The 21559-nt window shown below is 48.7% G+C and overlaps 1 protein-coding gene across 3 annotated transcripts in view; it reads left to right on the top strand.

Annotated features, from left to right (window-relative positions):
• Nucleotides 1–1977: 1977 nt before the first annotated feature.
• Nucleotides 1978–21559, top strand: part of SIM1 (SIM bHLH transcription factor 1) — a 49551-nt gene continuing 29969 nt past the window's right edge. The window contains exons 1-8 of one of the 3 annotated variants that reach the window (XM_038133553.1): nucleotides 1978–2356; nucleotides 12542–12624; nucleotides 13617–13706; nucleotides 13820–13928; nucleotides 14038–14123; nucleotides 15291–15490; nucleotides 15600–15706; nucleotides 16648–16795. In XM_038133553.1, the coding sequence (XP_037989481.1) occupies nucleotides 2182–2356; nucleotides 12542–12624; nucleotides 13617–13706; nucleotides 13820–13928; nucleotides 14038–14123; nucleotides 15291–15490; nucleotides 15600–15706; nucleotides 16648–16795 (998 nt within the window). In that variant the 5' untranslated portion in view covers nucleotides 1978–2181. Of the gene's footprint in view, nucleotides 2357–10926; nucleotides 11140–12541; nucleotides 12625–13616; nucleotides 13707–13819; nucleotides 13929–14037; nucleotides 14124–15290; nucleotides 15491–15599; nucleotides 15707–16647; nucleotides 16796–21559 lie in introns of those variants that run through there. The other 2 variants (XM_038133554.1, XM_038133555.1) reach the window with 2 other exon arrangements.

Here is a 21559-nt window from a genome sequence, read left to right as displayed (position 1 = left end):
TTCGCGCCGTCCCGCGGCGCATCAGCCCAGGGGAAAACCGTACATGGTTAAAGTTGGGGGTGTCAGGGAGGGGGGCAGCAGGGGACGTGACCGCAGCTTATTTCTCCCAAGCGCGACCACTTGCTCGGTGGGCTTTGGGGTGGGGAAATGTGCGTGGGTGTGTAAAACTGCGGCGATCCTCACCACCCGCAGTCCTGCGGGACCTCGGCCACTCTCCCCCGCTGCCCTGCGGACAGGCGATGGCCAAAATGTACCCACCTCAACGCCAATAATCCCCCAACAGGTACGCGGGGAGGAGATGTGTGTGTGTGTGTGTGTGCCCGTGGGGGTCTGCGTGTCCCCACTCCTCCCGGCGGCGCCGCCAGGTCAGAGGGCGGACACAGGGAAAGAGGGGAGGCGGGAGAGGGGTGGGAATGTGTCCGCGTGACGCCGCCGCCCCCTCCGCCAGTGGGAGGCCGGGCGAGGGGTGGCGGCCAACGGGACGCGAGGCGGGTCCGTGAGTGGCATTAAGGGCGGGCTCGGCCGGGTGGGAGGGAGGGGGGCCAAGGGGGGAGTTGGAGAGAAATGAAGTTGTGCTAAAAGGCTTTTAGCCATCAAGAAGTTATTAGGCATTTCTCAGCCGCAAATTAGGGATTCTTCATTAATACCAACCTCGCCCCCCCACCCCACCCTACCCCACCCCTCGTTATGTGAGACGAAGAGCCTGGGAGCCGATAAAGGGGATGGGGAGGCGGCAATGTCTGTCTGCCCATCGGTGCGAGGAGCAGTGACAGGCGCAAACTTTTCCCCGTGCCATTAATGAGCCAATTAAAGAGTTGGGCTCCTCACCCCGGGAGAGCTCTCTGCAGGCTGCCGGGCTCAGGGATTCAAGGTAGGTGAAAAGAAGATCACAACCCACCACAATCTGCCAGCCTCAAGCGAAGAACCGCAGTAATGTGCGGTGCTAGGCTGTCGGTCGCTTCCCCACGGTGAAAAATGAGGAGGCAAAAAAAAAAAAAAAAAAAAAAAAAAAAAGAAAAAGATAATTTGGTTGGAAAAATGTGATGTTTGGGTGGATTCCGGCTCGGGGCAGGGCTGGGCAAAGCGTGCCTCCCCTGGCTGGAGTGCAGCTGAGGTAGACACCCCCGATCCCAGCTGAGGAATGAGGACAGTAGCTGAGAAGAGGAGAAATTCAAAAGAAAGAAAGAAAAAAAGAAAAAAATGAAAAAAGAAAAGGGAAAACAAGCAGAAATACTCCGTGATTGGAAATGCGTCCTTCACTGAGGGTCTGGCAGCGCGAACGCGGGGAGGTCTGGCCGCCGCCGCGGTGCCGGCCCGCGGGAGCGCGAAGGGGTCGGCGCAGCCCCGGCAGCCCCAAAGCCGCTAACGCCGGGAGCCGGGGACTGCTTTCTGCTGCGCTTTCGTTCTGGCCATGCAGTGCACACCTGGGCTGGGAAGTGAGAGGGCTGTGGGAGGAGAGTGCGGGGCAGGCTTCTCCACGGGCGCGCTAGATGGGAAAATACTTTTTTTTTTTTTCTTTCCCCTCTGGTGGGAGAAAATACTACACCCGCCGGCGGCTGCTTGTTGATTATTATTTCTCGCGGCTCCGCTGCGGCGCCGTGTACCGGCTCTCTCACTCCAGGACTGCTCTTGTCTTCACAGAGAGAGGCTCCGGGGAAGTCACCCAGCGCCCTGGGAGGCAGCCCGCGGCCGTGCGTTTCGGCCTTCGGATTGACAACGGATCGCGGGAAAAAACGGGATTACTATGACCCTCTTCCGAGGAACTATGCTGCCCGCCATGAGTAGGAAAAAAGGCCAGAAATACATCGTTTGGTTGCTGTCTGGTGCCTCAATCTTCTAGCTTTTTTTTTTTTTTTTTTTTTTTTTTTTTTTTTTAATGCAGTTGCTTGGAGTGCTGAGCTGCACTGGATAAATGCCTTTCCCAGCTAATTGACTCTGCTTTTCAGAGTATATTTACCTTTTTTTTTTTTTTTTTTTTTTTTTTTTTTTTTTTTTTAAATAACGCCTCTACTCTTCAATGCTTGTTTGCATTTACACAACAGAACGTTTTTTCTGAGTAATGGCCGCGCTCAGAATCACCGCCTGATGCTCCGGAGAGATGAATTGCAGATGAGTTTCCCTTCCACCTTTGGATGAATCTCTGGAGTTTAAATTGTAGCAAGGAAGCGGGAAAAAAACACGATGAAAGAGAAGTCCAAAAATGCTGCCCGGACTAGACGGGAGAAAGAAAACAGTGAATTTTATGAACTGGCTAAATTACTACCCCTGCCCTCCGCTATCACCTCTCAGCTGGACAAAGCATCCATAATCAGACTCACTACCAGCTATTTAAAAATGAGAGTGGTTTTTCCAGAAGGTAGGTGGGAATGCCTATTCGCCTCTATTTTCATTCTGATCCAGATGTCATTTATCACTTTTACATTTAAAAAAAAAAAAAAAAAATTAAAAAAGAAAAGAGGAGGTCAATCCTTCGGGGTGTGCTCCGAGACAGGGTGCCCTCCGCTGTCACTTTCCTCTGTTGTAAATACTTTCCTTTTAGCTCCTGTGACAGGTTTGGTTGGAGACTTACAGTGCTTTTGTCAACACTTGAAGGGACTGAACTCTGCTGCGTGTTCTGCTAAAGCAAACCCGGGTTTTCTTTTCCCCCAGTCTTCCAGTCAAATGTTCATCCCCCACCAAGCACACGCGAGGCCTTAGAGGGCATGATTCACCCCTATTTATAGTAATTCTGTGAGGGCAAGTTAGTATATGGGTAAATATTTACATAAGTCCCTGCAAAGTCCTGAAGCCTTAGCTCAGCTCTCGAGGAAAGGTGCGGTGTACAGGTACAGGACGCGCGTGCAGGAGTGCTCACTCCCAGGCTAGATAAATAAGTCGAGCACACTGAATCACATCATGTGTGTGAGTGTGTTGTGTCTCGTTCCGAGGATCACTAGGGCACTTTGAGGGCGTTAATCAACCTCGGAAAATTTCAGCAGGAGTTTTTCACCCAGACATATTCAATCCCCCTGACCACCCAGTGCTGCAAAACCAGTGGCCCAGCCGAGGCACGACTCTCCTCGACAGGCAACAGTAAACTTCACGTTGACTTCCACGGCAGCAACAACCTGCCTGTCTAGCAAGAGAAAACTTAAGCGTCCTGAAGCGTCTCTTGCTTTTAAATAGTATCAGGATCTAAAGATATCGTCTTTGGTCTTCTAGATCGGCTGCCAAGAAAAACAAACAGCACAAAGTTAAGAGAGTCAGAATAAAGTTCTTTCGTGTTCTCACTCTATTGATTTTATAAGACGTAGGGGGAAAATAAAAAAAAAAACAACAAAACAAAAAACCCACGAACCTTTTATTTAGATCAACTCGATGGAGTTATGGTCCGTGTGAAAGAAAAGGTATCAAGAGGGTTTAGGGGTTTTTTTGTTGTTTTGTTGTTTTTTTTTTTTTCCTGACCTTATACAAAATTCGCTGCATCTTTTGTTGAAAAGTGAGTGTACATAGGAAACAACGTAATACAGCTATGTCCCCATGAGTTTTCTGTAGCTGTATCTTGACTCGGTTGGCCTATATTTTTTACAAATTAAGAGTGTGTATGTGGCCTAGTTTTGTTTTGCTCTAGTTCTGTCTGATTTGGTGGTTTGAGGGTCTTTACTTTTTTTTTTTTTCCCTGGTTAAATGTGTGGACTACTGGTACTAATTCTACTTTCTAAAATAAATATGCAATGTGGCAGTCATTTGGACAGGGGAGGTAATCTCACATCCCTCTCCCCGCCCCCAGGTTACGGATGAACGTTTATACCTAAAGTCTGCGGCAGTAATTTTCAGTCCAGTGCATTTAACAATGATTTCTTGAAACAACTTTCCATATCACCGAGTCACTTGTAACCAAAGAAGGGGTTAAATGAAACCTTTAAAAATAATAATTGAAGTCTTCATCAAGCCACTTTCTTCTTCTATTTGCTCTGCCACCTTGAAGATCATTATGCGGGACAATCCTCTGTTTCAAAGGAGACGGAGTTGTCCTTTATGCTGTCGGCGCATACTTTATAAAAATAAAGCTATTGCAAACCCTGATGCCCATGATGTTCCTAAAAGGATTATTAGCAATGATTTGTCAACTCCTGCGGTCTCAGTAGGCTACCTTTCTGCGTGATTTCGAGCAGGTCTCGTCAATTACTGGTGCCTATGTAGCGGGTTGTTTGATCAGAAGAAGCATATGGTGTTGCTTGTAGGCTGTGAGTAATCATGGGAAGAGAAGAATAGCTGATCCCCGTCCCTCGGTGGCAGCGCAGGATGCCTGAATGCCCTGGGGAACCGTGTGGCGAAGCGCGCCGGGGCCGGGGCCGCTGCCGGCCGCAGCAGATGCTAATTTGAGTGCGGAGGCAGCGGGGGCGACTGAGCGGGGCTCGGGGGGCAGCGGAGCCTTCGCAGCCTCATTAAAGGCAAACCGCGCATTAGAAAGAAAGGCAGGGAGCAGGCTCGGAAGGGCTCGCCCCTCCGAGGCGCTGCCGCGGGAGGCCCGGCGCCGAGCGGGCTGCAGCCCCACGCGGGACCGCCGCCCCCGCATCCCCGGGGCTGCGCATCCCTGCGCAGGGCCGCGGCCGGGGCGCGCTGCGAGCGGGGCACAAAGGCCCGAGAGTGGGAGTCGCAACGCGGCGTGGAGCCGGGAGGCTTCCCCGCGGTCCCACGCAGGCTTCTTCTCCCTCCCACGTACTTCCGAGGAGGCGGGGAGCGGAGACCGGGGCCCGGCTCGGCCCCGGCCCCGCGGGTTTCCCTGCGCTCGCCCGAGTCACTATTAAACACGAGCGAGGCGTCCACGAGCGGCCTCCCGGCGCTGCGCCTGTGCCTGGCCGTGCGGGAGCCGAGCCCGGGTGATTTTTCCCGGGACCCCGCGGGACGCAGTGTGCTCCGGGAACGCGGCGGGAGCTGCTTGGGCTCCCGTTGTGGGTGTGCTTGTGCTTGTCCGGCTGCGTGTGAGCGTAGGGAGGCAAGGAAGGGAGAGGCTATTCTGGTTTTCCAGTGCCCCCACCCAGAAAAAAAAAAAAAAAAAAAAAAGAAAGAAAGAGAAAGAAAAGCTTCTCTGCGAAAGGAGAACAGGTAGTGGCAGCCGGGGAAATGACGCACGGAAAGGACAAGTCTTTCTGAACGGAGGAGGCAGGACAGGGATGTTGGATGGATGTACTGGGGTTCCTTTCGCTTGTGTTTCCCTGGGGAGGAAAGCGATACATGCATTGGGACGGACCCGATGAGTTGGCCAAAACACTGGAGATGGCTAGTAGGAGACTCGGGAGCCCGGCGGAACGTCATGTCGTACATTTAAAGAGATCTTGGAGGAGTCAGTGTAGAGAAACGTTTTCTCCGTAAGAGCAAGCTGCACTTCCAGAGTAACTTATACCCCCTCTCCCCGGTACGAGAGTGAATTTCCATCTGCCCATAGAGTGCTTGCATGGAGTTGGTTGTAAATAATCACGTACAGAAAGATATACACTCCTCATCGCCGCGCACACGCGGGGCTGGGGACAGGGCGGAGAGAATCGGTGTGCGCTTGTCTGCATATTTTTGTGTCTGAAAGGTCCCTATAGAGAAAGAAGGTAGGTAGATTTCGGGTTCATTTTGGAAACAAGAGTTTTCTGGGAGTGAAATGCCAGGAGAGTCACACACAAAATAAACACGTGGAGTTTCCTTCTTACCCCCAGACATCTAAACACAAGGCAGTGGCCCTGGACAAATTTGACAAACCGGGCAGAAATTTTTCTACGGGCTGTCTCTCGTAATGGTTGTGCAATTCTCACAAGTTACTGAAGCGCTAGGGTTGTTCTTTCTATCCCTAATTTCACTTCATTAGGTCTTCAGCAGATTGAAACTGCCAAGCACGAAAGTGCAAGACGTAGATTTCGTGCATCGTTTCAGTACTAAAACACTTATTTTCAGGAGGAGAAAGCGTATAAGAGCTATATTGATTTTCGGTGATCAGACAGCTTTGGAAAGAGTGAATATCTGCTAATTTTCTGAGGACATTAAGGAAGAGTTTTAAGGGTTGTTTGTTTTTTCAAGCAGAATTAATTAATTAATTAACTCCTGATTCAACGTTCATTATAAACAAATACTTATATTTTAATTTAACAGTAAGTCGCTAATGGTAAGAAACGTGGGCGCAAAAAATAGGTAGAAAAATCTCCCGGCTGTCAAAGGACTAAAAGAATTTTCCGCCAAAACCAATGTGATCACTGCTACTATAGCGGGGTAATTCTTTACCGACCTTCGGCAGTATCCAGAAGGGAAGGGAGAAAAACAATTAATAAAACCCGAACAAAAAACGCAGGTGGCACAGTAAATAATTTTCGTTTGGGTTTTGTTTTTCTTTTTTAGTTAGGAATATTTTAAAGATCCTATTCTCCATCCGCGACCAGAGATGCAAAAGGAGGGTTTGCAGTCTGTCCTAGTGGAAAGGGATGTTTTGGCGCAGAGAGGCGTTTGCTTTCCAAGGCAAAAGCAGAGACTCCGTTTACATAATCTTTCGCCGAATCAGGATGGTTAACATTTCAATATTGAAACCCTTAACCTTGTTTTATTTTAAAGGGGGAAGAGATCAACAGAAAAAAAGAAATCCGTTTCCCACGTGGATAGGTGATTTAATGCTGTTTTTCTTGCTGCAAAGGGAAATGATTGAGCATTAGGTTTCAATGTTTATTTTCTTACAGAAGTTTTTCTCATTTAAGCAGCAGTTTACTCTCCATGCTGAATCTCTGTTTAATTCCAGTTTTGATGTGAACTTAAAATGTAAAGAGCAGAACTAAACTACTAGCAGGATCGTTGAAAAAAAAAAAACAAACCAACAAAACCCACAGATTCATGTTTTAGAAGGAATACTTAATGAGAAGAGCGGGGAAAAATCATATTTCCTTTGGAAACATACGACTGTTTTCACGTTGGAGAATATTTTTCAACTTGCATATAAACCGCATGTGCGTTGGTGCAAATCCTTCCTTCCCCTATGTCTTCGAAATAAGGGCTTCTTGAATTTGAGTCTTCTGGAGAAACGAATAAGTAGTTGGTGCTCGAAAATGCCCTGATTTTTTCCCCCTGTCTCCACTTTGGACATGGTTCCGTTTGTTTGCATTTCAAAGCGCAATTCCGCTGCCTCGTGTTTGCCAAAATCCTGGTTTTTCTTTCTATAGTGAAACAGCCTCAGCATTATTTCCACTACCATTTTCTTAACAGGAATGTTTGTTTAGTCAACAGGGCTTTTCCTCCCTGTTATCATTATTTTTATAAAGAAATAGGGATGCTAATTTATCTCTACTTCAAATGAATACGTGTGATTTACCGAGATAATAAATCTTTACAAAACGTTGCTAATGGCATGCGCAGGCAGTGGAAATGAGCAGCTTTTTTTTTTTTTTTTTTTTTTTTTTTTTTTTTTTTTTTTTTTTTTTTAGCATAGCTAATTCTATTCCATCTGAACCCTCCGACGGCGACCCAGTCCTTCACAGAAGCCTCATTTGGCCGAGATTTTGAGTTATCATTAACCACTGCCTGTTAAATTAACTGGGAAATCGGCTCTGTCTGGCGTTAGGCGATGGCAGAACGGAGCGCTGGCGGCAGACGATTTAATTAAATGGTTAATCGAATCAAGCTAATTCCTTGATACAACTTCCACTTGCCTTTTGGCTTGCCGGTGACTAGGACGTGCAGGTTCTGCTCCGGTGACTCCCGGAGCTGTTGTTTGTCATTTCCCCTGGACAGAGAGGGAGAACGACGGCGTGGGAGATGGGGACTGAGCTGTCCTGCCTCCCTGTTCTCAAACAACTCCCCGGCCCGGCTTGTCCCTTGGTGGCAGCAGCGCCGGCGAGGGGCAGTGGGAGGCAGGAAAGGTGCTGCTTCAGGAGCCGCTCACGAGGGTGACGTTCTCGTCCTCCCTATAGGGAGGTTTTGCTGGGCAGGTTGAACGAAGCCGGTGCCCGTGCCCGGGCCGACCTTCGTCGTCGTCCTGCCCAGCATGGAAGGAGCGAGCCCCGGGGCGGAGGTGACCGGGGGTTCCGCATCCCGCGCCCTTTGTGGGGTCAGCATCCCCTCGGCGCCGGCGGGCGAGGAATGAGCTGCTTGCTGCTCGTCCTTTTTTAACAACCGTACAGCGGCTCTTGAAAGGGCAAAGAAAGCGCAGCGAAACCAAAGCATACGGAGACGTCCCCGGGCCGCCGCCCCCGGGAGGCGGCGGAGAGACCTGGGAAAGCGACGGCGGGAGCCGCTGCCCAGAAAGGGAGTTTTGAGGAACTCCTGGAAGAGAAACGCGCGATGGACCTGCTGGGACCCGACTTAGGGAAGACTCCCTGCGGTTGCCCCGTCGGGCAGGCTCCCAGCGCTCCCCCACAGCAGTGTACTGCCTTCGAGAGAGCCTTCCAAGCCTCTCCCTCTGCCCATCCACAGCAACAGGAAAGAGTTCCCTGCCTGCGGGGCTTCGTCTCCAAGCCAGCTTCCCTGGGCCTCGCCCGGCCGTTCGGGGCTGTGTGCCAGACAAGGACAAACCCCCGAAGGGGTACCCAAGGGTTCCCCAGCCCCGGAGGGAGGTAGCCTCAGGGTCTGGCCCTCAAAGAAGCGGGTCTGGAGCTCAGGATGGGCTCTCCACAAAGTGTTTTTAAACGGGGGCGTCAAGTCGCCCGCTACAGTGAATCCGGATTGCGCTGAGGTTTCAGGACTGCGAGCCCGCTGGGGAAATCGCCGTAACTGCTTTTAAAAGCCGGCAAATCAGCGCAAAGTAGATAAGGGCTTGCATCTTCTGGCCACCCCACCCCCACCGCAACCCCCGCCCCCCTTTGCTATTGCCAGACAAAGGACAGGGTCGAGATGGGCTCTGCGCTGCAGATGCTCACAGAGGGACAAGTAACCCGGAGATCAACCAGGGCCAAGGAGCTGCCCTGGCTTCTCGGAGTCTCATTTCCCTGCGCCTGCCTTCCTCTGTCTTTGCCTAGATCAAATTAGAAACGATTCAGGAATCTCTTCCCCCTTCCGTGGGACAGAGAAGCTTCTTGAAAGAGTATCGCCACTGGATAGGGACGGTGCCCACCCAGCCCCCGGTTCCATTGGCTGTCGACATCAAGTCTTGCATCAATCAAAAGATGAGGGGAAGGAAGGACAGGACCAGGGCAGTGCAGCGCGGCAGGTCTGGCTGTGCGCCCGGCCTGGCGGACAGGCTGGCGGTGCGGAGCGGTTCTCTCAGTGCCGGGGGTGGGCGCGGCTGGGTGGGAGAAGGCATTTCACAGGGACCCGCCTGTGTAGCCAGCCCATGAAACCGATGGACATGCTTTTTGATGTGGAAAGCACAGTGGCTTTCCACTGGAGAGTGCTGAGAGAAACGATGAATCAGCACGCTCGCTCCGTGCAGGTTCCGCGCAACATAGGTGAAGGCTGCTGGGTAACGATGAGTGATGGTCTGGATAAAATGCTTTTCTTTTCTTCTCTTTTAAAAAATAATTTCTTTTTTTTTTTTTTTTTTTACTAATTTTCTTCCCACCCACCCCCCCCCCCCCCCTTCCCTTCCCCCCTCACAACAGCAGAAAATTTCTCGTGGCATAAATAGTTTCTCTTCTCAGGAAAAAAAGTTCATCGAGGGAAAGAGATCGTTAGATAAGAGTTTTTTAGGCAGGAGCATATAATCCATATTTTGGCAAGAGTATCAAATCCATTCTGAAATAAAAGCTCGATCCATTTAAAAAAAATTTCTTTCTCTGCTTGAATAACACAGCTGGATGATGCCTTGAGCTTATGTTAGACGGTTGCTCATCATTCATTCGCCAAGAACTGACCTAAACGGTGCCTATGGGATTAGGTCAATTTTAGTGGATCTACTTCGCCTCATTTGGTTACTAATTGGTTTCTTGTTTTATAAATCGAAATCTCATTTTCAGGAAATTACTAAACCCATGCAGCCAGTCCATGGAGGTAATCCGTGGGTCGGGGGTATTTAAATGGAAATGGTTCTACAATGCATCAAGTATTAAGCAAGAGTAAAACTTCCCCTCTATTTCCAAATGAAATGTGAGCTCGCTAGCTCCTTAGATCCATAATAGATACATCCCTTCTAAGGCTACTTATGTAAATATGATAAACCAGACCGCGGTGGGGGAGGGGCCGCAGGGAAGAAAGCAAATTTTATCTGCTAAGGTTAATGTGGCATAACTTGGAAATCTTCCAAAATAGATTATGTTTTGCTTTGTCTTCGGCCACTTTAGCTGGGAAAATCCTTTGCCTAAAAACGATTTAGTTATCCTTCTTCTCACAAAGCTGCTTGTTTCTATTCCAAAGCTATTATGCTGTTGGCTCTCCAAATTACAAGAGAATCTTTAGATCTTGTTTCCAAGCGTAATCCTGGAGCAAAAGGGAGAGCTGATTTCCTTGTTTTGTTTTAAATAGACAATCAAAGGATTTGCAGAATTTTCTGCGGTAGGTCAAGTGCAAGAAATCACAGTTTGGCCCCTCGATAAAAGGAAATTGGATGTTAAAGCGAATGGGGAGGGGAGGGGGGCAGAGGTGGGAGGGAAAATTAGTGGAGGGGGCTTTCTCTTATAATATTTAAAAACAATATTTAAGGGGCATCAGGAGAGGCCGTCGATTTGGGACAGGCTGGGATTGGCAACGATTAGAAATAGTCTCCGACTTGAAAGTACTGAAAACATCTGGGCAGCACAAAGGATCGTCTCATGTGACAGGATTTGAAAAAGCCGGTTCAGGTAGACAAGTGAAAACGTTTAATTATAAACCATGAGCAGACAGAACCCAGCAGCGCGGGGTTTCCACCTGAAACATATAGAGGAGCTCAGCGCGCCGTGAAGAACCGCCTTCCCGAGGGAGGTTAACCTGCAATGCCCGTGAGCTGTTCATTAACCCGCTGGGGTCGGGTTATTTTCCCTTTTAGGAGAAGAATAATTAGAGCCGTAAACTTAGATTAATAAGCAACTTAAATCATAGGCGGGCAGTGCAGATTTAGTCTTGAATAAAGAAACCTGTCACTTAGATTTCCCCGCGGGTGGGGGACGTGGCAAGGAGCCACCTCAGCGCTACCGGGCCATCCTGCCTCCCCAGCAGAGAAACCTCTGAGGAGCTCGGGGAAAAACAAATATATCGCGGGTTTTTTCTCTCTTTCCCTGGAAGGTGTGTAAGATTTGCCGGCTCCTTCCTGAATACGGGGGGCGGAGGTGATCCTCCATCCTGGCGGATGGCTCCCCGTTAATTGGCCTGGAGGAATTAATGGGAAGGAGCCTGTTTCTGACTGGCGACCTGCTACATGCTGAAGCTGCAGGATGAGGAACGGGCCAGAGAGAATCTCCCGCCTCTGTAGAGCTATGAAGTTAAGGAGGAAGGAGAAAAGTGTAGGGTGGTGAAGACACAAGTTGTTGTGAAGAGATAGAGGAGGAAGGGGAGAGAAGCAAGCGAAAGGCGGAGACGAGAGGGGCGCAGCGCTCCGGCGGTGGGGAGAGCACACAGGGGCCGCGCTGGGATGCCCCGCTCAAAGAGTGCGGAGGAAATCGTTAGCTTTGCTCGGACCGGCAAACACCTGGGTGAGGCCGGTCAATAGCGAGGGATGCCCGCGGCTGCCTGCTGTCAGCACCTCGAAATAACTGGAAAACTAGGTCTTGCCTTTCCCGAACCCGCACTGCGGGAGTGAGCACACCCCGCCGGCTCGGGTCCCCTTGCTACCTGCACCCCAGCCATCGATCGGGATTTGTAGGTTTCCCTTCCGTTTTACTCTCTCTTACTGCTTGTGCGGGTCGGAGTGAGACTTATTTCATGGCACAAGCCTCAAAGATTTTAACTGACCCGTTTAAATTATTTCAGCAACAACACCGTGAAAAGGCATCGCCCATGAATAGCTTTACTCCGGTGAAGTAACTTCCACGTGGCTTTTATTACTACTCGCTTTGCATAGGAGAAAACAAGATGCGCTTAAAACATTAGACAAATCCGGAAAGATTAATTTCTGGAATGGGCTCTATGGAGGCACATCACCCCTCCCTGCAGCGGGAGCTATCCCGCCCACCGAAGCAGCAGGAGGAGAGATGGAAGGGATAGAGGTGAATCCTGGAGGCAGACTTCGTGGGGCAGGAGGGAGGGCGGTCCGTGCCGTTGGACAGTGACGAGAAGTCGTGAGGTTAGGACTCTTCCCCTCAAGTTCAGGGGGGACAGTTCCCAGTAGCCGAAAGCAGCACTGAAAGGCACTTGGATCTGGCATGCTGTTACACTTAGGTTTGAAAAATTAACTTCACCGTTAAGTCGAAATAAGTATTTGGGTATTTTTCTCTCGGAGGAATTAGATATTGAAAAAAAAAGGCACAAAAGAGGCTTTCATTTTCAACGAAGTCACATCTAGTTTCCCAAAGATTGTGTCTGTGTGTATATATATATATATATATATATATATATATATATATACACACATATATGTTTTAGTGTAGACAAGGAAAAAGTGTTTCTCCCCCCCTCCCCATCAGGCCCACACGAGTCAATTTTTCATCTCCTGACCTTACTTTTCTTTTTTGTTTGTCTTAAATAACAGGACTTGGAGAAGCCTGGGGCCACTCCAGCCGAACCAGCCCACTGGATAATGTTGGAAGGGAACTGGGATCCCATCTTTTGCAGGTACTGGTCTGGAAACGACAGGCATATGGTATTAATGATTAAAGGAATAATTCCCTCTTCTGAGCTTTCAATTGCCACCTTGACTAATTTTTAACCGTTCAAGTGTTTAATAGAAAGGTAGGCGGGGGAGAACCACTTCAGAAATGCGAACCACTGTGATTCAATGTCGTGTGTTTTATTGGTGGCTTGGTCCCTCTGGGTCCTTTGCCTCATCTAACACTGCGTCTACAGCGAGGGATTCACAGTGTATCCCAGGGTGCCAGAGATAGAGGAGCATGGCTTTCCCCCTATTTATTAACAAGGTGACACATATCATCAATGTGATGAAACTCAGAGTGGTGTGTCAGGGAGAAGCTCGAGCAACAGGTTAGGGACGGCTGGCCGGGACAGAAGGGCTCAGCGGGCACTGACATTAGGAGAGACACAAATCAGGGAGGACAGATCTGCAAACTCACAGCGCTCTGAAATACCAAAGAATATTAGTTATGACCGTCACTACGTATTTCTGGTGGAATCATGTGGCCTTTGGAAGGCCTATTCTGCTCTTGCTACACCCAGAAGTCGCATCTGCGTCTGCTGAAATGTACCTGACAAATTGTCTTATTTACAGTGTGGAGAGTTTTAAATTCTCTTTGATCACTTAAGTTCTCCTTATAAAATACACAAGCACTAAACCTCTGTGACCTTTGAAATAGAAGTATTCGGGATTTCTGGGACCCACATATTTATCACCAGATAGCCAGGACCTCTTCTTAGATGCTTTCAAGACACTTTGCATTACTTTTGATCTCGACCCCTCTGAGAAGCAGGTTGTATCTCAGGGGTCCAGGAGCTTTAGAGGGATTATTGTCCAAGATTTGCCCATTTCCTTTCAACTTTTTGAATAATCAGAGCCTGAACATCGACGCCTGTTTGCTAAAATAAAACCAGAGGGACAGGTATATAATGGATCTGCCTATTAATTTATTTATATTCCCTACCCTTTTCTGCAGACGTTGGATGGTTTCATATTTGTTGTGGCTCCGGATGGCAAGATCATGTACATTTCGGAGACTGCCTCGGTGCACCTGGGCTTGTCGCAGGTACGCTGGGGGGCCTGCTAGCCCCTGTGCTTGCCTGTACCACCCCCGCGACTGGCAGGAGAGGGTGCGCGGTGCCGGCCATGAGCTCCCCTACTCCTCCTCCTCTCTCACAGGTAGAGCTGACCGGCAACAGCATTTACGAGTACATCCACCCCGCCGACCATGACGAGATGACGGCGGTGCTGACGGCGCACCAGCCTTACCACTCGCACTTCGTGCAGGGTAAAGCACACAGCCCCCGCCCCCGCCTGGCGACCGCGGTCGCGTAGGGGACCGCGCAGAGCCAGCGGAGCCTGTGGCTCACCTCACCTCTGCATTTCCCCCTTCCCAGAGTACGAGATCGAGAGATCCTTTTTCCTGAGGATGAAATGCGTCCTGGCCAAGAGGAATGCGGGCCTCACCTGCGGTGGCTACAAGGTGCGTGCCCACGGCCAGATTCTCCGTTCCCCCCGCCCCCCCCGCTCCCGCACCAGCCTTCCCGTGTGCCTGTGCCGGGAAGGCTGTGAAAATGGGGAGAGAAGAGGGGGTGAGACCTCTTCTCGCGGGGGTTTTCCCAGCCCAGGGCTCTTTCATGTGGTCCATTTCTCTCAGAGTTTCAGGTTGAAGAGCTCAAACCACAAAACCAAAACCAAGCAATCGAGCTCCCCTTGATGTTTGTTTGTGGGCCTTTTTTCTCTCCTTTTTAAAAAAATTATTATTATTTTACCCTTTGAACTGAACCTCGCACAACCACTGATGTTCCCTGTGACAGCTTTCAGGTGATACAACCGGAGCCCTGGGTTAATTTATTTATTAATTAGGTAATTTGGCAGCTGCAGCGGTAGCTCTCCCAGTCAAGGGTTTTGACCAGGTGCTTCACATGGTTCTGCTCGGGGCTCCTCAGTAAGGAGAGCCCTGCGCTGTCTCTTAACTCCTCGCTGCTTTGTGTCAGCACAAACGCCGAGGAGGGGGTTGTACCCATAACCCAAGGAGATGTTGTGTCACGATGTACCGTAGACCGAGAACACCTGCTGAACTACAAGAAGAAACATCTTAATAATAGAGAAGTAAGAGTAGAAGTAGACAGCAGCTGTCTGCAAGGATACGTTTAGGAGATACACTTAAATCAAAGGTACTTTTTGGCGAGGGATTGCGCCTCCTCCATCCATATAACAGACGGATCTTACACATATGACACATGCACATATGTGAGCCCTTTCTCACGCGCATACACTCCTCATTACTGTATTGGCAGTTCCCCGTCTTTCCTTTTCACAAGAATAATGAAAGCGCAGTTAGGAGGTGGGCCAAAACCCACTTAAGCCAGTGGAAAAAAAAATGTTCTTGACTCTAATGGGCCTTAGATCGACGCTGAACTCCAGTATGGGGAAAAAAAAATAAAAAATCTACCCCGGTAGAACCGCAGAAAACTCCCAAACGGTGCCGCTTTGCCAGGGCGGAGACTCAGGTCAGCGGCTCCCGGGAGCCGCACCGGCAGGGGGATGGGGGGAATTGTCCGGGCCCTCTTCGTCGGGAGGAACGCCTGTCTCAGCACACCCTTCCCCCCTGCTGAGTAGCCGCCAAGCTTTCCTGTGTCTGCTGCAGGTCATTCACTGCAGCGGGTACCTGAAGATCCGCCAGTACAGCCTGGACATGTCCCCCTTCGACGGCTGCTACCAAAACGTTGGCTTGGTCGCCGTGGGCCACTCGCTGCCGCCCAGCGCCGTGACGGAGATCAAGCTCCATAGCAATATGTTCATGTTTCGGGCCAGCCTAGACATGAAGCTCATATTCTTAGATTCCAGGTAGAGCTGGGGTTATTTCCAAATCTATTCCCCTAGCCCGTGCCTTCTTCCCCAGGCCTCCTCTCCTGTCCCCTCACACACTTATATTCGCTGCTTATGTCACTTGCAGAGTAGCTGAGCTAACGGGTTACGAGCCCCAGGACCTGATAGAGAAGACCCTTTACCACCACGTCCATGGCTGCGACACCTTTCACCTGCGCTGCGCACATCACTTGTGTAAGGAGATGGTCTTCTTGTTTAAAACCCCGCCCCCCATCCTTTCCCTTTGCAGAAGGACTTTGGGGTTGCTGGGATTTGCCTCTAGGTCGGCACGTGAAAAGCCAGTTCTCTGGAGAGCAGAAAAAGCAAAATCTTCTTCAGGCTTTAGTGAAACAAGGTTAGACAGAGACTGAACTCTGGACGCAGGCGGCAAACGGAGGGGATCGGCAATGAAAGGTTATTCTTCCATCCTCTTCTTTTGGTTGTAGGACAAGAACTGCCCTGCACAAATCTCAGGCGCTGTTGCCTCTTCAAATTCTGGATAGGAAAACCCTTTTTTTCCTGCTCCAAAAAGCCATACCAGTGAAATATCAATACTCTTATTTCACTTTCACCAAGTCTCACAAATCTTATCTGTATATCTAATTTTGACTGCAGTAGTGAGCCTGATTCGGCGAGATGTACTTTATTCTATATTGAGATCATGATGACATTAATACATGGACAGATGAATAGAAAGGATACCAATTTCCGGTAAGTTTCCTTACAGAGAATGTAACGAGAAGAGATAAAACCCAAAGACAGATTTATAGAACAAAATCTCGATGATGATACTTCAGGATGGGGACGTGTGGGGTCGGTTGCCGTAGACGACCCCACATACACACACACACACACACACACACACACACACACACACACACACACACACACACACACACACACACCGGCCCTACCAATCTCCCATATTAGCCTGTGATAACGATCTCAGGTACAGAGATGAGCCCTGCTTGGGGGCTCCACCACCCTTGCCCCCGCCGCTTCCCCATGTGCGGCTGAGGGGTTCCTAACCCCTCTGGTCGCCCACAGGGCTCTGGGGGGAGTGCGCGCCTCTTCCCGGGGCTGATCAAACCAGAGGCGGCAGCCACGCTGAGGCTCTCTTCGCTTTGTCCCCGCAGTGCTGGTGAAAGGGCAAGTGACCACCAAGTACTACCGCTTCTTGGCCAAGCACGGCGGCTGGGTGTGGGTGCAGAGCTACGCCACCATCGTGCACAACAGCCGCTCCTCCCGCCCGCACTGCATCGTCAGCGTCAACTACGTGCTCACGTAAGTCAGCCCAGGGCCGCTCCGAGCTGCGGGACCGGGCGGGACCGAGCGCCGGGCGGGCACCTGCGGGCGCGCCCCGCTCTGCCCCGGCCCGCTCCTCCCTCCCGCCGCCTCCTCTCCCCGCTCCCTCGCCGCCTCACTGACCAGGGCAGGCTCGCCAGGTCTGCTAGGAAACACATTGAGGGCTTTCATCCAGATGAAGGGTTTCCCGTCTGCCTGTTTCTTTCTCTTTCGAGAGAGGAAAAGATTTAGAGGTTTGTCACCCACATATTTTGCTGCCCCCCTCCTTTTTTTTTTTTTAAGTTTAAATGCACCCAGCATTAAATAAAATTTAATGCGGCGTAAAAGAAAAGGCTTCCACGTACGGAGTTATTTATACTCAACAAACAGGACATCTGTTTTTCTTTTCAAAAATCTGGGGTTTGAAGTTCTTAATTTCATCCAGAGTCTCTATCAAAGCTCAGAGATTTCTTTTTTGTTCTTGGAGACCGATCCTTACAGTGAACCACAAAGAAAGTTGGTGACCAGAAGGGTCAGTTGAACTTTAAAAAAAATTAAAATTAAATAGGAAAAAAAAATATATCAGAGTAAGTGCTGAGATACCATATATCTCAATACATCTCCCTGCATTTTGGAATGGCTGGGTTGTGCCCTGGCTATCTTGCTTGTACTGAAACGCAGAGGCCCAGTGAGGGAAGGGAAGCTCGGCTGGATTATTTTTAAGTGTTTTCATGGTAGTTATTACTATCCCCTCTGGACATGGCAGTAGCTGTTGCCGGAAGCACTGATGCTTCATTAGTGTCGCAGGACCAGTAGGGCTGGCGGTCCTTCGTTGATCCTTGGGATTGAATATTCCTCTGTTCTGCTTTTTGCCTTTTTTTTTTTTTTTCCTGGAGATAAATGTAGGTATTGGAAGCATCTGAGAGGCACAACCCTCCCCTTTCCTAAAAGAAAAATGATGGCAGCATCATGATCTTGCCATCACGGCTTTGGTGCATGCACAGTGGCAAGTGGTTTGGTAGCCCAGTTTAAGGAGTGCTTCCCAAAATGAAGTGGCTCGACACGGAGGCCACGGTTCTGGTCATGTGTGGAGGGGCTGCTGGTGGAATGGGAAAGGAGTTGCAGGTCACGGCACCTTCATTTCTAGGGTGTGATCCCTTTGGTATGTAAGGTGATAACGGGCGTCCTGCTCTAAGATGGGGCATTGCGCCTGCATGAAAAAACAGGGTCAGCAGGATCTGTCCCTTGCTTGCCATGGCACGAGAATTTCAGGCTGGCACGGCGAGGAGGGAATGCCCTGGATCCCCGTGGGGACTCAGACAAACCCATCCGAGCTGTGTCCCAGCAGCGTGACAGGTTGAACCGCGCGCCTGTGTCCTGGCAGCCCCCCGGCTGCCCCGGGCCATGGCGGGCAGTCTGTTCGCGGACCGCCTGCCCCTCCACAGCCCCGCTGCGCCTCCACCCGCGGGGGCGGCCACCGGACAGCCCCTGAGCATCCGCGGCTCCGCGCCCCGGCAGGAATCCCCGGCCGTCTGGGAGCTGCACTCGGAGTGCCTCAACACTCTCCTCCCCGCCTCCCAAAACGGCCCTGCAGGGAGGACGATTTTCCCCCCAGGAGCGGTACCCTAACAGGGCGATCCCTACTCTTCAGCTGATTTATCGGTGGAGGCACTTTGGTGAATGCATATAGATTTTCAGAACCTGCTTGCAGCCAAATTGTCATGTGGGAGGACTATAGCTGTGCTTTCAAGATTTCCCTTAGAGAATGAAATTACACCACAGGGCAACTTCCTTATGCCTCGGTGTAAATCTTCAAGTCTTGCCTTGCACTCTTGGCTTAATTGCCTCGAGTGTGAAGGACGGCAGGTGGGCAGAGAGGGAGCCAGGCTGGCTAAAGTAGGGATGCTGAAATTTGGGAGGTCCAGCACCAGCTGCAGCAACTGCCATGTGCTGCTGACAGCTGCAACATAGACACTGCCACTGCATAAAAATCTAGTTTTGATATGCTCAAGTCCTTGAGGTCTCATCGAGCCTGGCTGGCTCTTCATCAGGGCATTGCAGAAGAGATTGCATTTTATTTACTTCTGCAGCAGGGCTGCCACTGCTGAAATTGCTGCCCTGTCTCCAAGAGATGGGTGTAGCTTCCACCAAATAATTAGATAAATATTATTTTTATTATCATCATCACTGTCATCATTAATATTCTTCTTGGGCTAGCCAGATATTCCAAAAATATATGGGAAAAACAGGCCCTGCCATTTGCCAGGTGACTGTAAGCCAAGAAAGGTCTGGTTTTAAAAAAACTGAGATGAAGTCAGGCTCTGAAACAGATAACTTGAGGAAGAGGGAACTGTTAGGGAAAGGCTTATGGCGGCAGAGTTGGCTAGGGGGATGCTGAACTCCTACTTAGAGCAGGCTTAATTGTCTTAATGAGCTATTCAGAGTCAGCAGCATCACTCAAATGAGAAAGGCAGGTGGGGAAAATATAGAGGAAAATGTAAGGTTACAGGACTTGTGGTTTTCCTCTGGTATGAGGTAGGCTCTACTGTAGGAGGGCTGGGCAGAGGTCCTGTAGCACCCAAAATCTGCAAGTGTTTAATATATTTAATGCCGGTATAAATCTTATAGAAACTGCTGTTCTGTAAGGATGACATTGGATTTTTCCAGCAAACCAAGAGAGGCTGAGATGAGCAGTCTGTGTGTGCCCTCCTGTGCTTTTCCTAGTTGGCAGCAAGCGTGTGGCAGAGCCCCTGGTGTAGGTCCTGGCTGAGGGACAGGAGTAGGTGTACCCACTGCAGCCAGGTCGTCTTATAAACCCAGCATAGAAACACTTGCTTACAAATGAGAAATACAAACCTTTCCATACAGACTCTTGCATGTTTAAGATGAGGAGACAGCAAAAGATGTGCAAATCAGGGCTTTTGAGTTTTGAAATAACAGAATCACAATCCCACTCATTTGGAGTTACAGGGTAGAACTTGAAAGGTGGAATGACTCCTGCTGAAAAAACATTTGAATGGGAAATTTTGTTCTTTTTGGAGGGAAAATCACAAAAGGGGTCATAAGTTTTGGAAGATGTAGTGCAAGTTTTTGACCTGCTAAATCCCTGGGCCTCTCACACAGTAATTCTTCACACAGGTAAAACCCCAGGAATTTTTTGGTTTGGTCATGGGATAGGGAGCTTTTTCTTACTATTGAAAGGAATCTGAGTTCTCTGTTTTAGAAAAGAGCAGATACCGAGTGCCATAAGAGTCAAAATGGTCTGAAGCAGTTTCCATGCAGGCTGGGCAGGAGGAACAAGAATCTGTACCTTGCAGCTTCCCAGATCCCCTGGGTAAGAGCAATGATGAAAAATAAAGAAAGAATGAGAAAGAGTTTATGCAAAAAAGGCCCACACGCACCCCAGTTAAGAAAGTTAAAAAGAGGTGATTTTAATTTTCCATAAGTCCCAAGTTTTGAGAACATGAATGCTAGGTTTGAGCACTAATGTTTGTAGTAAGTATATATGCTGAAATAAATAAACATGGTGGCAATGGAAGGGGATTTTTTTGTCTAATAGAAGTGTATCAAAAATTAATATAAATGATCTTTAAGGACTCTTCCTTAAAGCACATATGTGCTTCATTATGTTCTGCATTATGTTCTGTTTTGGATATGTGAGTACAGACATGGAAAATTTGTTTCTTTTCTTATTTGTTCTGTACACACAGCCACCATATCATTGATTATTAGCTGTGCATGTTTATCACATAAATGGACTCAAGTATAAGTCAATGAATAGAGATGGAAAGTGCTGAAGTTAAGTTTATATTTAGACTGCAAACAACCTTCCTTTAAACAAATGGATAATGCAAAGTCCAAATCCTTTGACTTTCTGAGCATGAGCAAATATTATAATAATTTGTCCCCAGAGAAAGCTAGAGAACCTTTCCTACATACATTTTGTTGTCCCTTAGCGTTTAAAAGAATGGCAGTAGTGGTGTCATATACAGATAACATGGATTAGGTACATAATTGTGACTAATCTCTGTTCTAATGATACAACATGTATTTGATATAGTTCCAGTTGACCTCTTCATGTTACATTGTGTAACTGACTGATTAGGAACACAAATTGAATGCAATTTATTTGAATGATTATTTCCCATATAACTGCCATATTGACAAATGTTTTACCAAACAATGTGATAAATGCAATTTAGAAAAAAATTAACTGTTAATTGTATCTGCACACTTAATCTTTAAATTGTTATTATTAATATTCATAGCTTTGTGTACTACCAGATTTGAAATGATGGTGTAAGAAAGGTGCTATCTTTATATGTGATGGCTCAGACTTCAAAAACATCCTGGCATATGTCCTTCCTGGCATATTAAGTGGGCTTTAGGGAAATTTGTGTTTCATGTGAAAAAGCTCTCCCCATATTTGTGGACAGTCACAGTTATATCTTTTCATCATCTTTCATATAAATCCTCTTTTTTTCCTGTCTCTGGTATATCAGGTCTCACCTCTGTCTCTTCCTAGTCAATGGGAGAATCCACAAACTGTATTTCCACAGCCACAGTGTGGGCCTCCCCTTCTTGAACTTTTCTCTCAAACTGACCCATTTGGAATTGCCACAGAGTTGTTTCCTTGGTCATAGGTAGATACTTGTTCTCTTGTATCTCTCAAATGTGTAATGGAGTAGGTAGGACAGGGAATACCCTAGGAAAGTTACCTTTCCTCATATTATTAGTGTAATTAGTTGCATGAGTAAGCTTAGT

The sequence above is a fragment of the Motacilla alba genome, chromosome 3 (assembly GCF_015832195.1).
Source record: "Motacilla alba alba isolate MOTALB_02 chromosome 3, Motacilla_alba_V1.0_pri, whole genome shotgun sequence".
NCBI lineage: Eukaryota > Metazoa > Chordata > Aves > Passeriformes > Motacillidae > Motacilla > Motacilla alba.
Note: the sequence above shows the minus strand (reverse complement) of the source record. Positions and strands in the feature narration are given on the sequence as shown.